The following is a 14,958-nucleotide window of genomic DNA, read 5'->3' as shown; positions in this document are numbered from 1 at the left end:
CATAGTAACATCACAGCTGCACCGAAGGTGGTAAATGACATTTCTGTTGCACTGGACAAGAGGCAACATTGTGCATCACTCTTTATTGATCTGTCTAAAGCGTTCGACACAGTTGATCATGATGTTTTAAAACTTAGACTTCTTAGCTCAGGACTCTCGGAGCAAGCAGTAGCTTGGTTCTCAAACTACCTTAGTAATAGGTCTCAGTGCATTAAATATGATGGTCTATGTTCTGATATTGCATCCATCTACAAGGGTGTTCCAAAGGGCTCTGTATTAGGTCCATTTTTATTCACTATTTATATTAATAATCTGGGTCAAAACGTGTCAGATGCTAATCTTCATTTTTATGCTGATGACACTGTTATATACTGCTGTGCATCAACTCTTGTAAAGGCCACTGAAAACTGTGCTGTACCCGGACTGTTAAAGGGGTGAACAAAGTCAACGACTTGAAGATGTCTCTCCCAAATGACATGGAATGGCGGTTAGGATTCATTTCAGCAGTGAGCATCATTACATTTACATTTAGTCATTTAGCTGACGCTCTTAACCAGAGGGACTTACAGTAAGTACAGGGACATTCCCCCCGAGGCAAGTAGGGTGAAGTGCCTTGCCCAAGGACACAACGTCATTTGACACGGCCGGTAATCGAACTGGCAACCTTCAGATTACTAGGCCGATTCCCTAACCGGTCAGCCACTTGACTCCTTGAATCATTAGTTCGCTGTCACTCAGGTTGCAGACAAGTGCTGGAACCTGCACATAGAACCTACATTGCTACATCACGGGTGTACACTGCGATTTATTACATTTGTGGAATTGCTTTTACATGTGGGACACGATTTAACATTTGTGGAATGTGTTTCACATTTGCGGAACCAGTTTTACATTTGTGGATCACCTTTTACATTTGTGGATCGCGTTTTACATTTGTGGATCGTCATACGCATTCACAATACTTTTGGCCCCGTTTTGACTCTAGCGTCAAATCGGTGCCAACAGTCACGTGCGTCAAATTGGTGTCAAAAGTCACATGATCTAAGTTCAGCTTTTTATGGCCCTATTTGCAAACTTTATGGCACCAATTTTACGCAATCCCCTTGAAAATGTCTTGCAAATATGTAGTTAGAAAAAAACTCAAAGGCAAATCAAAATGTGATTGTTTGTGGACAGTTAATCACATGTGTGGATCTTGATTTACATTTGTGGAAAGCAATTTACATTTGCGGAACCAGTTTTACATTTGTGGAACACGTTTTACATTTGTGGAACACGTTTAGCATTTGTGGATCGTTCTATACACATTTGCAATACTTTTGGCCCCGTTTTGAGCCCATAGTTTTGGATCCTTCAAGAAGGGTCTCAAGACTTATCTGTTGATCTTACACTTAAATAATTAATTAATTCTTAGAGTTATGATTTGTATATGGTGTTCAATATATATATACATATTGAGATTTGATATTGTATTGTTATTATTACTATTTTGCTTAATATTGGCTTAGCAACTTTTAAAACAGTTTACTGTTAATTTAAATTATTGTAAGATTCATATTTTGTGGCTTTGGACAAAAGTGTCTGCTAAATACAATACAAACCCACACACACAACCTCCCTCCCTTCCTGAGTCCCTGTTAATTTGCCTACTCCTTACCACGTCGTCAACTACTCTTTCTTCCATCTTTTCCTCACTCGCTCCCATGGCCCTGTCATGGTCACTCTCCTGCTCCTCGGCTTATTCCCTGACTCTGTCAGTAGCCTATGTTCTTCTTCAGCTCCCTGCTGACCGAGCTACCCATCTTGTTCGGTAGGGGGCGGTGTGCACATCTGCATTGCATTACATTGCAAATGTGCCGGGAAATTGATTGAATTGCCGGGTCTTTAGAGCAGCGTTCCCCAACCGGTGCCCACCGGTCCGTGGGTTATTTCGTACCGGGCCGCACAAAAAAGAATGAATAACATTATTTCCTTTTAATTGATTATTGAGTCTGAAAGACGTTTTATTCTGACAAATGACCTGATTCTCTCCTTCTCCGCGGGCCTTTTCCCCTGAGCAAAAAAGCTCTGCAAAGACGTGTGTTTACTCATTTTTTAGCAAGTTTGTGGGCTTTATTGAGCGGTATCATGCGCGTCTCTTCCTCTTGACACATGACAAGTGATAGTTACCACTCAATGAAGCCTGTTTGAGACAACAACTCTATCGGTGTTTTGGATGAAGGCTATCCAGAGATTGCCACTAAAGCACTGAAAACCCTGCTTCCATTTCCAACATCAAGCGGGATTTTCTGCCGTGACAGCAATCAAACAAAATGATGGAATAGGCCTAAACTGGATATAAGGAACGCACTTCGGGTGTCACTGTCGTAGCTTATAGTCACACACAACAGTGGGACTGACACATCGAAAGCTAGCTAGTAACAATATAACGATAGAAAACCAGGCTAAGAAACTTAAAGATGGGGCTGAAAAATTAAGAGACAAAAATACATCACATTCACTAGACATGGTTTTGTCAATTGAAAAAACGGCTGTTTATTTTACATAAATCTCCCCAAACTATTTTTCGCTCAAATCAGCTAAACTATTTTTCTTGCGCGCTCCGCGCGCTCGCATTAGGTGTGGAAGTCACTAACTAGGATCACATCAATCCCAGAATGTGCATGCATTAGCAGCGTAGCCGTCCAGGGCCTATCTTTCCTCCCAGTCCGTCCCTGCCGGTCCGTGAAAATATGTCTTACATGAAAGCGGTCCGTGGCGCAAAAAAGGTTGGGGACCGCTGCTTTAGAGGAAGCATCACAGATCATGGCGCTCCTTCAAATTGTGCAAACACTGTTAGTATTAGCTGAGCAGGTAGAATCTAATAATATATCTGAGTCTGAGTCAGATTTACACATTAATAGTAGCTCTGCCACTGTTTTAGTCATTGTTTGACATCAAGTTGCTCAGTCTGTGATGCGTCCTCTAAAGACCCGCATTGCACATTTGCAATGTAATGCAATGCAGATGTGCACACCGCCCCCTACCGAACAAGATGGGTAGCTCGGTCAGCAGGGAGCTGAAGAAGAGCGGCTACTGACGTCACTCTGCTGTGCCGCTTAGAATGCTTTTTCGTTAATTTTGCATTTCTGCAAATGCATTGGAATTTGAATTGTCAGATGGGGGTCAGATGGCTGATTGGTTAGGGAGTCGGGCTAGTAATCAGAAGGTTGTTGGTTCGATTCCTGGCCGTGCCAAATGACGTTGTGTCCTTGGGCAAGGCACTTCACCCTACTTGCCTTGGGGGGAATGTCCCTGTACATACTGTAAGTCGCTCTGGATAAGAGCGTCTGCTAAATATAAATATAATATAAATTGTGGTCACGATTTTGCAGCCACGTTCTTAAAATGAAAATGCATTTCTGGAAATGCATTTGAATTTGAATTGTGGTCACGATTTTACAGCCACGTTCTTAAAATGAAAATGCATTTCTGGAAATGCATTTGAATTTGAATTGTGGTCACGATTTTGCAGCCACGTTCTTGAAAATGAAAATGCATTTCTGGAAATGCATTTGAATTTGAATTGTGGTCACGATTTTACAGCCACGTTCTTAAAATGAAAATGCATTTCTGGAAATGCATTTGAATTTGAATTGTGGTCACGATTTTGCAGCCACGTTCTTGAAAATGAAAATGCATTTCTGGAAATGCATTTGAATTTGAATTGTGGTCACGATTTTGCAGCCACGTTCTTAAAATGAAAATGCATTTCTGTAAATGCATTTTAATTTTCAAATTTTACATTTCAAATTGAATTTTGGTATCTATTTGCTGGGGCATGTTTTGAAAATTAAATGTCAAATGTCTATTTCTTTTTCATTTTAATTAAGTGAAAGATTGAGCACTCTTGAAGAAGAAAATTATAATACAAATAGGATGATTGATTACTAATTTCATGTATGAGTCAAATAATGCAGCCACATTCTTAAAATGCAAATGCATTTCTGGAAATGCATTTGCATTTGAATTTTGGTAACGATTTGCTTCCATACGCTGTCAGTTCTTTGAGGGCCGGCCCGACCAAAAAAAAGAAGCATTTAAATGATATTGGCGATTCGGCCCAAAAATGCGTCGGCCCACCGGTCAAATGCCCGGTATGCCAGATGGCCAGTCCAGCCCCGGTTGGCTTGTACCTGCATCATCGTATTTGAAAGCACGTTATTAGGCTAGCCGCTACCGTTTGTCCTTGTCTTTAATGCGATGTTGTGCGAACCAAAACAATGTTTATAAACATGAATTGATTTTACTCTGTACTTGAGGCCTTTTGCGGGCATCTGTGGTAACCTGGTCGGGAGCAGTTTAACCCTCGTGCTGCCTTCGGGTCACATGACCCAAAGGTTCATAACGAACCATCGTTGTGTTTACCCAATTTTACCCAATACAAAAACAAATAAAAATAATTTTCTTTTAACCATTCCAATGTGAGGGGTCTGAGACAGCCCGACAGTTAAAATAAAATGCTTCACTTTGTTTTTGTATGAGGTAAATTTGTTGCAATACGACGGTGGGTCACAATGACTGATGGGTCAGAATGACCCGAAGATAACACAAGGGTTAAGTTGGAGATCAGAGATCAACCGGTATAAAAGCCCCGCCCACTAACTCATTCTTGAGGATAATGCCGTCACCGTTCATAGAAGATCCTGTGGAGCTTGGTGCGCGGATAGTGAGAGGTGTGCTCAGAAGAGCCAGAACATTTAGAGACCGACAAAACCCTTTCGCATTCCCTCATGAGTATCTTTATGAAAGATATAGATTCTCAGCAGAGGGAATTACGTATCTTTGCCAGCTTCTTGAGCCGTATGTTGCCAATGCGACACATCGAAGCCGTGCGCTCACAGTCCCACTATATATAGCGTTTCGTTATTTCGCTGCCTACTTTTATAGTGTGGGTGATGCAGAGAACCTGAGCAAGAACACGGTCTGCCGCGCAATTTGCAAAGGATTTTCTTCAATGGCTGTTGCCACCATATTCTGATTAATGGAGTGATGAAAAAGAGATATCCAAAGTGCCCTTTGTAAAAACTTTGGACTAATATCTTGACAAAATGAAACAAGGATTTTCATTCTGTCTTCATGCAATGTTCTGATTTCCGTTGGAAATGTATGCAAATTATATCATATTTTACAACTTAATGCATCATTTGCTCATTTAAACATACATTTACAAGAAACTAGTAATTAAAACAATATTTGACCTAATATTAGTTATCAACTGGGGAGGTTTCATGTTGATATGTTATTCCTGGGGTGTCTCCCCTTAACCCATTCTGTTGTCCTTGGGTTGCTTTGAGCCTGTTTCTAATCATTTCCATATCAGAAATGTGTGTTTCTTTCAACCAAAACATTTAAAACCAAAAATAACAATGTGTATGGTACCATACAATGCTCTTCACAAGTTAAATAAATGATCATTTCACTACATTCATTGAATTTGGATGTTTCATTCATTTTTATAGCATTTTTCAAAAAGAATAAATAGGACATTGAAATAAAGAAATGGTGAAAACCCCCACAAAAGACTCAAAAGGCACAACAAAAACAGCCACAAAAAGGTATAAAAAGACCAAAACGTAGAACAAAGTTTAACAAATACATCCTTATGTGTTCTCCCTTCCCTAGGAACACAGAAACGCCAGCCTTGTTTTTTTTAATTAAAAGCCTCTTATACTCTATATCAAGCCTTGTATACTCTATATCAAGCCTCTTATACTCTATATCAAGCTCCAGGGTTCTTTTATACAGGGCCCTCACATTGTCTGCTCCAACCTGAAACAAAGAACATTGTCCCTTTGCAAGGCACACTTGGAGAAAGTTCAAGGTGTACCCCCAAAATGCTCTCTGAGCAGGCAGACACAGTTTCCTGATCATCTAGGAACTCCACTTGAGAAAGTAAATGGCATATTTGATCAATATTCAGCAACCACATATGGCATACATACTGGTGTATGACTATTAGTTTCACTGTTACCTCTGTATGGCACAGTGGGACAACAATGGGTGGTGGCAGCAACACCACTGTATTTCCTGTCACTGCAGAGAACAGTAATACATTTCACTCCTACAATATTCATAAATAATTGTTGAATGAACATGGTCACATAGACCACATAGGTAGTCACATACTTGAAACATACATATCCTTGGGTTTCTGAGCTGCTGCCACCAGGGTCTGAAGAAATGCCCCCTTCCACTCCTTCCATCATGGGGTGACCCTGATAGCTGGAGAGGGCCAGCTCCTCAGCAGGAGTGAAGTCCTGTGGAGGAGGGCCCCCCAGTTTTCTTTGCCTTATTTTTCTTCCTGTTGGCTGCAAGCAATTTCATTGTTCTATAGGCCCTTTTTAGCTATACCAATATCCTACAAAAGGGACTGACTCAGGCAATTCAGCCTTGTACTTGTTGGCCTTAAAATATGTGCAAGTATTGCCTACTGATACTTACCGTTTTGAATTATGGTTTTATATTTATTTGTTATTTGCTCCCACGATCGTTTGCCACTGCCAGGGTTGCAACTAAAATAATACAGCAACAAAAGTTTAACGTTATGGAATGCACACGTGTAATTATGGTCACATCTTGTGCCTGGGGCACAATATATCAATAAGTCATTTGGCTTACGCATTTACAGCGTCTGCTATTTTCTGCCAGCTTGGCAGCAGCGACTTTGTTGATTTTTGTCTGTATTATATGTCTGTATTCCTGATATGTTTGTATTACAATATTTCACGCAGGAGGAGTACACAAAGTTTGGAAGATTATTGTCGGCTCCTCCTGCGTGAAATGTGCGGCTCTTGTTTTGTCCTTGTTTGCGATTGGACATACGGTGCAAACACCGCCCCTTTATGTGAACGCGCACGTCTCTAGATTGGAAAGATCTGGGTTGAGTTAGAGAGTTGATAACCGCCGTCGTGATACCGCTTATCGTGATTGCGATTGTTACGCTTCGCGTAGCCGGATAACTGAAAGTGATCCAGAGCATGTTGATCTTGATTCGTAGTACAGGCCCCAGGTAGGCTAATCCACAGTGTATGTGTTTACATACTTAGTGGATCCTGATTGGTGTCGCCGCCGCAGCCGCAACACATTGATTGGAGGGTCACAGACCATATACAGCGCAGATGAAATGATTCAGACTACAGCGTTTATATGTTCAACAATATGAAATTTAGTTTTTGGTGTTTTAAAATTACACCAAATTTATTTCGGATTATTCCAACAGCAGAATACGAGGCGCAGGGAATTTAGAGGTGGATAAATGAAATTTCCGCAATTTAGAGGTGGATAAATGCTATTTCCCAATTTCGGGAGGTGCATAAACGTTTACGTGCGTTTAGCCCCCACTACATCCCTGGTTAGCATGCTAGCGCAGCTATGCTATGCTCATCGATGAGGGAGTGAATGTGACCAATATCTCCAAGATTGGTTGGAGACAGGGCCGGAGTGGGGCCACTTTTCAGCCCGAGAGTTTCAGGCCCAAGACCGACCCTTGTTTTGTATACCAAACAGGGCCGGATGCAGCCTGCTTTGACTGGGGGTGCAGTGAACTTTTCTGGGGGTATTATTTTTTATATTGATAACATCTTTGAGCCCCAACCTAGGACGTATGGGTTTGATGTGATGCAAGATAGGGACAGTTAATGCGAGCGCACACAGAGCGCGAGCGAAAAAAAAATTCAATTGGTAAAACCTTGTCTAGCGATGCCATCACTCCGGCCCTGCTCCCATCCATCCTCCCTGACGCGTATCGTTTAGGGCCGCTCGTCCCAGCTATCGGTAGCCGATCTGGGAAAACTTTTTGGAAAAGACGAGCTATGGACCCAACCAACTCTATTTGGGAGGGGAGAACTCCCTCACATGGTACAACCCATGCAGAGGCTGAGGTGTCAGAATGCGGAACGTGTGTAGCCTACTTTAAGAGAAGATAGACTAACGTGACAAATCCGGCCCAAAAGTGAAGCGGCCCACCGGGAACTCTCCTGATTCTCCCGATTACCCACCCCGGCCCTGGTTGGAGATATAGAAGGGGGCGCCAAAAAAACTGCCCAGACAAAAAATGCTGGGCGCATTTTTTTGCGCCCCCCTCTGAGTGGCGCCCTAGGCGACCACCTATACCGCCTGTAGGAAAGACTGCCCCTGATTGTGTAATAAACGCTGCGGCGATTAATAACTAAACAAAATTCACAAAAGCTATCATACAGTCTTCCTTGTGCACATTAATCCAAGCAATTAGTTAAGTGTATAGTACAATCTCTACATGGCTGAAAAAGATCCATGGTGAAACTGGCGGCAAGTTAAAAAAAAAGTCGAAATGCTTGTCCAAACAACGTCAATCGGGACTGCACTCCGTTGGATAACTTTACAGAGTGCCCGGTTCTCGAGATAATCGTTGGAAACTCTCTGGCCTAAAATCCCATTGTATAACATACACAGACAGACAGAGCGAGATTCCTGGAATTATTAGAAAGATACAATACATTTATATTCAAAACCTACAGAAAGTTGACACATGACTGTACACAAGCTCTGAGTTGGTCAAGCCATGAAGCTGAACTTTTTGACTCAAAGCAAAAAAGAAGATTGCAATCCTCAGTTTGCCTGACGTGATAACCCTTGATGTGTTCAGGTACATTGCCAGTACAAGCTCTCTAGAAACTGGTCTAACCTTTTTTTGTAAGGACAATTTTTCCTTTTAGAAAACAAGCACAGACCAGCGTGCAATGAGTAAATCAGCATCTGTCATATGTCTAACGGTGAAGTTCTTATTACTTAACTACAGCTATTTAGGTCTTTCCACAGTTTTTCTTTTCACTTTCTCTCTCTCTCTCTCTCTCTCTCTCTCTCTCTCTCTCTCTCTCTCTCTCTCTCTCTCTCTCTCAGGAGTACTTAAGTTCAAACAATGAATGGAAAGGGGAGAGAATAGGGCTTTGTGCAGGCCACCGAATAACCAACACTGCTTTTTCACAATGCAATAGAAATAAATAAATAATTAAGCCTTGAAAGTGACATTACAGCTGTTCATTACTTTGACTAATGGTTTTCAATCTTAACAAGTGTTGTGGTGGAAAACTCAGTGTACCGCCCTCTTTGCCAGTTAGAATGAATTAGTTTGACAATCAAATTGAACAAAAGTTCATATGTGTTGTGTTTTGTGTGTTCGTTGCTCAGAATTTGGCAGATTTATAATAATGTATAATCCGGATTGACAAGTAAATTGATTTTGATATTTATTTCCATATTTCAGTTGTAGCTTTGAGGGATTGCTTATTCAACAGCTTTATGGTTTTGGTTGGCCCAGTTTGACCTATAAACAGTTTTTTATTTATTTATTAAGGAGATATTAGTTGTCAGACAAATTATCCAGGATTCTCCTAATTTGCCTCAAGTGGTGGTGTTGTATCTCTGCCAAGCACAGAAAGCTTCCAAATAACTACGTTATCAATACCTTGAAAGGAGGAATGTGTCAGTAGGGGTCCACTATTGCACAGAGGCACATTTAGCTGCATCATTTGGCATATGAAAACACCAAAGTCTGAAAACTATTAACAAATCCTAAACAACTGCCGAGAAGTTAACCATCATCATTCAGGTCTCAGAGGAACAAGGATATGCCTCCCACTCTCTACAACAACAATGCAGTTGTTTGTCTGAAAGTATAAAATGATCTTTCACTTCACCTACAGATCTAAACAGAACACACAGAATTTGTCCCATAGCATAAAGGATGTGAGAGCAGAGGGGGTGAAATACTGAACTTGTTTTCTGTTTCCAACTCTGTAGTTGATCCATGAGCCTGTCGTCGCACACAGTCTCTACACCTTTTCCCTCCTCCTTAGTTCACTCCTCTTTAGTTCCCCACCCTACCTACCTCTTGGCCTAACTTCCTAATATCAAACAAACATATCTGTTCATTTGCAAGATAGGATACTTTAGAGATTAAAAAGGCTGATCTGCTTTCAGCACGATCAAGAGCCAGCAGTGTTCAGCTTTTTTTTCATTTTTTGTTCTTGTAGGCTAGCATGCTTATGCTTAACAAATGAGACACACCAAAGAGGATAATGTGCTGATGCCAGTTCTCATATTGAGAAACAATGAAGTGGCTTCAGTGGCTCTCTCTCAGCTCTCTTTAAATGCAGCACATTTGTCTGTTTGCTCTCAATGATCTTCCAGTTAAGGAACCACAGACAAACGATCATCTTTTTCACAGTTCCATCTTCAACGTTGGTACTCATTCCGTTTGTTATTTTCTTTCAGAGGAAACTTTACGGTTTCAAAGTTACCGGAATCGAACATGGCATTCGGTGTCCTTGGTGTGTTCCTGGGCCTGCTGCTGGAGGTCTCCACCCACAGTCCTTCAAGTGCCCCAAGGACCTCCTGGAAACATGAAGGTACTGTATAACCCACTGCTCGTCATCCCTCCAGCACCTTAACTGACAATTACTAAACTACAGCAGTCAGCATATTGACTGAAGATTGACCTTATATTTGACTTTATATTTGGGCAACAAATATAACACGTTAAAGTAGAGCTTGGCGGTATGGCCTAAAATGTATATCACGGTATAATTCTGAAGCATGGATGGTAACGGTATGTATTGTGATATATTTGGTTTTCTTAAAATTTCATTACAGTGCAATCTGCACCGCTGCAGCTAATCTACCGCAATCGGACATATTTAGATGGCGTATTGCAGGTGTGTTGCCATGGGAGAAGAGCTAATATTTAGCTTTCAACAGTACGTTTATGGTATCACAAGAAAACGTCAATATTTGTAGAGCTAGTGAGCTAGCTATAACAAGTTATTACTTGGTGGAATACTCAATTTTGTTGGCCTCCAATAAACAATTCACAATTCTAACTAACCTGGCATAATTGCTTGCATGGCTACACTCTTCTATGCTGAATTTTTTATGTTTTTTTGTCTCTGTAAACGTCGGAAGTTGTGTTATACTAGTGCACTGTGCCCCTATGTATAATTCCAGGAATGTGTGTGTGTGTGTGCCACCAATTTTATCACAGGCACTATGCACTATCTATTCTTAAAGGAATCTGTATTTGTGTGTTTCACTAACATCTTAATCTGAGCATGGTGCATAACAGGGACGGTGCACTATTGCAATAAATGATAGTGTGCCCTCTAGAGAATATTATATCAATAATGATATGATAGTGAGTGCCCTTATAGTGGAGAACATTTGATGCAGTGCCCTATAAGGTGCCCTTACAATGGTCTAAACTTGACTGTTCTTGTGTCCTTCCTTCCAATGGAAAAGGGTGCTGTTATTAAGTGCCCTTTATGCTGCCCCTACATGACCCAGTGTCCGAAATGGTGCCCTTTCCAAAGGAGAAAATTAAATGCTGTGCCCTACAGTCTCCCCTACAATGTGCCCATTTGGGCATGCTTTTCCAAGTGAGGCCGTGAGGTCCCATTCCCATTGTTACACTGGTGGGGGCCCCATGTCATGCAGTTGGAGCCCTTTTAATTTTTCCATCCATGCCCTTCAAACAGCCAGAGTCTGCCACTGTCCAGGACTTATCTGGACCTGTGGAGGAAGACTGTTAATTGGAAATCTACAGGTGTACATTTAGGCTATGGGGCAGCTGTCCATACACTGCCAGGCAGAATAGTCATAATTGGCTTTGGATTAAATGTGCACATGTAATAGATCAAATTATATATTCTCATGCTACGCAATTTTAAATGAATGTTCTGCCAAGCAAAGTGTGCCACACTTTTGGTCACCTTCTAATCTGCGATGGAAGTCTGTGCTGGATCTGGATCTAAACTCAGCGTTTAGCTTAGCTTAGCTTCTCAGTTAAGAAATGTGTGTGTCAAAGTTATTTTGAAGTAATTTATTCATTGTGTTCTAGATGTGAAGACAAAAACTTTATTAGCCTACATCAAGTCCAAACAATGACCTTCTGGTAGTGTTTAGAATTCATGCATAGCCTACAAGCAAATACAATTTTAAGTTTACATTTAGTCATTTAGCAGACGCTTTTATCCAAGGCGACTTACAAGAGAGAGCTTTACAAAAAGTGCATAGGTCAATGATCATAAACATGAGATAGCCCAATTTCTGGGGAAATTGTGGGGTGTGCTTGCGTCGGTTGCAGATGGGTATGTTTCCAGGCTGTAAATATCAACACCCTGTATTTTTGTACGCCCTTCGACTGGTTAGCTCCTGCAATTCAGCTCCTGCAATTCCCACACAGCAGAAGTGTAGTATTTAGTTAGCTGTACAATTTACCGGGGCTAGCAAAACGGAGCACAGCTGTCAGCTGTAGGCAGTGCTTGAAGTGGGGAAAAAAAGATGCCGGTACTCTCTTGCATTGGCAAAATCATTATGAAATTTTAAATTTTCTACTGAAAAACAAAACTTGGAGATATTGCTGGTATAACAACAATTTATTGTTATTTATTAACAACTTAAATGCATAACCGTGGGAACATATTTTATCAGGGGGGTGCTGGGGGGTGGCTTAATGTCGCGGGGCGGCAGGGATGGACTGGGAGAAAAAATAGGCCCTGGACTTTGATCCAGGTCGGCCCACCAGAACCGGCCCCCGTATACGCTACCACAGCTGCCCTGCTAACGCCTGGCACACACTGGCTGCAATCTGCTGCGAAGCGCCTGGAAGCGCAGCCTTTTTTCTGTTGGCGCCCATGTTATGAAATGGGACCGCCCGCGAAGAAGCGCCCGCGAAGAAGCGCCCGCGAAGAAGCGCCCGCGAAGAAGCGCCCGCGAAGAAGCGCCCGCGAAGAAGCGCCCGCGAAGAAGCGCCCGCGAAGAAGCGCCCGCGAAGAAGCGCCCGCGAAGAAGCGCCCGCGAAGAAGCGCCCGCGAAGAAGCGCCCGCGAAGAAGCACACCTAGTACAGTTTTTTACAATCGCAATTTTTCAATACTTCTAACAAGTTTCCTCTTAACCCTGTAAGACCCCTTGTTGTAAAATTACAACGTCACCTTTAGCTCGTTAATTGCTAATTTCTTTTTTTTTTTTTTACAAATTTATCCAATAGCATTGCAAGGCAAGACAATAGGACCCATTGGTTATGTAAATGTTGTCGTTCAAAAAAAATCTTATTTGCAAATGTATTTTTTGGAGAGCTAAAGGTGATGTTGTAATTTCAAATCTGGTTTTACAGGGTTCAACACACCTACGACACACAATTGGCAAAACGGTTAATTTCATGCTCAAAATCACACATGGTAAAAGAAACTCCAACACTAATTTTCATAACACAAAAATACACTAAACAATACACCATGTCTACCAAAACACTAACACACGTTCTCTTTCAACAGGAACATCTAGTCAATCATAGGACAATGTCATAAAAACACTAACATCAGATGGAATTACAGAAACTGCATTCTGACAGTATATTGATCATAGATTGTGTTTTGCACTGCAGTTTCTTTTGAAGCCCCTCTGCATTTTGTTTTTTGGGGGTTTAGTAAATGCATGCATTTTGTTTCTTTTGCTACAGAAATTCAGTACAAAAAATGAATAACCCATCCCAAACAGAATTGCTGCAGTAAAGGCTTTATTTGCAACAGGACATTACTGCAAGATATACAATATAGCTGCCATTTATATTATGTGAAAATACTACGTAAATATACAAACATAAAAATCCCCCCCCAAAAAATAAAATAAAAAATCTACTGTTTAATCTAATCTGCCCGGTCTTCTGCTTTTGGCCACATGCTCTCATCCACATCACAACTGATATCTTCTCTGGCAAGGCATATTTGGAAACATCTTTTTGCATGCCTTATCCACCAATGGCAGTGTTCAGCTGTGATGTCTTGGCATGCAGCATCCATTGCATCCAGGAGGGACATTTGGTCCTGTGGACGATGGTTTAAAAACCTTCCATCTCCAGGCTGAGAAAAACTCCTCAAGAAAAGGGACATTATCCTCGGATGGGCGTCAAACCAGGTTGTAACTGCACGGGAATGGTGGAATGCCACATTGTCCCATGTGATCACATATGTTGGCAAGTGGTCTCCCACCTGTCCCCTCTCTACCTCTGGCACCAGTCTTTGGTGCAGGTCTTCTAAAAACAGGAGAAGGCGGTCGGTGTTGTAGGGGCCAATCTCACACTTATTGTACAGTATGCAGGAGTGCACCATTGTTGGAGATAGCGGCGCACATGGTGATGTTGACTCCTCTCTGGCCTGGCACGGTAACTGTGGCCCTTTTGCCAATTATGTTTCTTCCGCGCCAACGCCTTTTCAAAGTTGAAGCCAGCCTCGCCAACATAGATAATTTAATGAGGAACTTCATTGGCCTCCAACTCCATGACTCTGAAAGTAATCAGACAGATTGTGTAAATGCTCTGCTGTATACATAATATATGTCTTACTGGGTTCCAGGTTTATAGACTAGTTTACTGCAAAATACACTATGTATGTTCCCAAAGACAAGATTGTCCTTGTCCTTCAGTTTTATTTAATTGTCAGCAATCACCATGTCGACAATTGCAAGTTCCTGTTCTTCATTTAAGAGCTTTCTTCTGCCCCGAGGGAGGTAGATGTTGAATCCTTAGAGAGACAAAATACAGTTACATATTAGAGACCGGAGGCATACAGTCACTGTAATACATTGTAAACTTACAGTATTTATACTTTGAAGTAGGAGAAGCCCTTATACAATATCCTACCTGTGGGTTTCTCGAAAAATCCGGACAATGGATGCCACTGTGTCCCAGCTGAGATTTGACTGTACTCGTTCACCTGCTTCTCTGTATGATAGCCCGTGGTTTATGACATGGTCTATGATAGTAGCTCTTATTTCGTCAGTTACCCTAGCTCTGGCCCTTCTTTGAGAGCCACCACACATTCTAACTCCTCTTCCTTGCCCATGTCCCACTCCTCTCCCTTGTCCCACTCCTCTCCCTTGTCCTGGTA

At 41.7% G+C, this 14,958-nt stretch overlaps 1 protein-coding gene across 7 annotated transcripts in view; it reads left to right on the top strand.

Annotated features, from left to right (window-relative positions):
- Positions 1–14,958, top strand: part of sema4d (sema domain, immunoglobulin domain (Ig), transmembrane domain (TM) and short cytoplasmic domain, (semaphorin) 4D) — a 159,168-nt gene that overhangs the window by 100,366 nt on the left and 43,844 nt on the right. For all 7 annotated transcript variants that reach the window (XM_067258071.1, XM_067258069.1, XM_067258070.1 and 4 more), the window contains one exon: positions 10,294–10,427. In XM_067258071.1, the coding sequence (XP_067114172.1) occupies positions 10,331–10,427 (97 nt within the window). In that variant the 5' untranslated portion in view covers positions 10,294–10,330. The remainder of the gene's footprint in view (positions 1–10,293; positions 10,428–14,958) is intronic.

This window comes from Osmerus mordax, chromosome 20, assembly GCF_038355195.1.
Source record: "Osmerus mordax isolate fOsmMor3 chromosome 20, fOsmMor3.pri, whole genome shotgun sequence".
NCBI classification, from domain to species: Eukaryota; Metazoa; Chordata; class Actinopteri; order Osmeriformes; family Osmeridae; genus Osmerus; species Osmerus mordax.
This window is presented reverse-complemented; position numbering and strand designations above follow the sequence as displayed.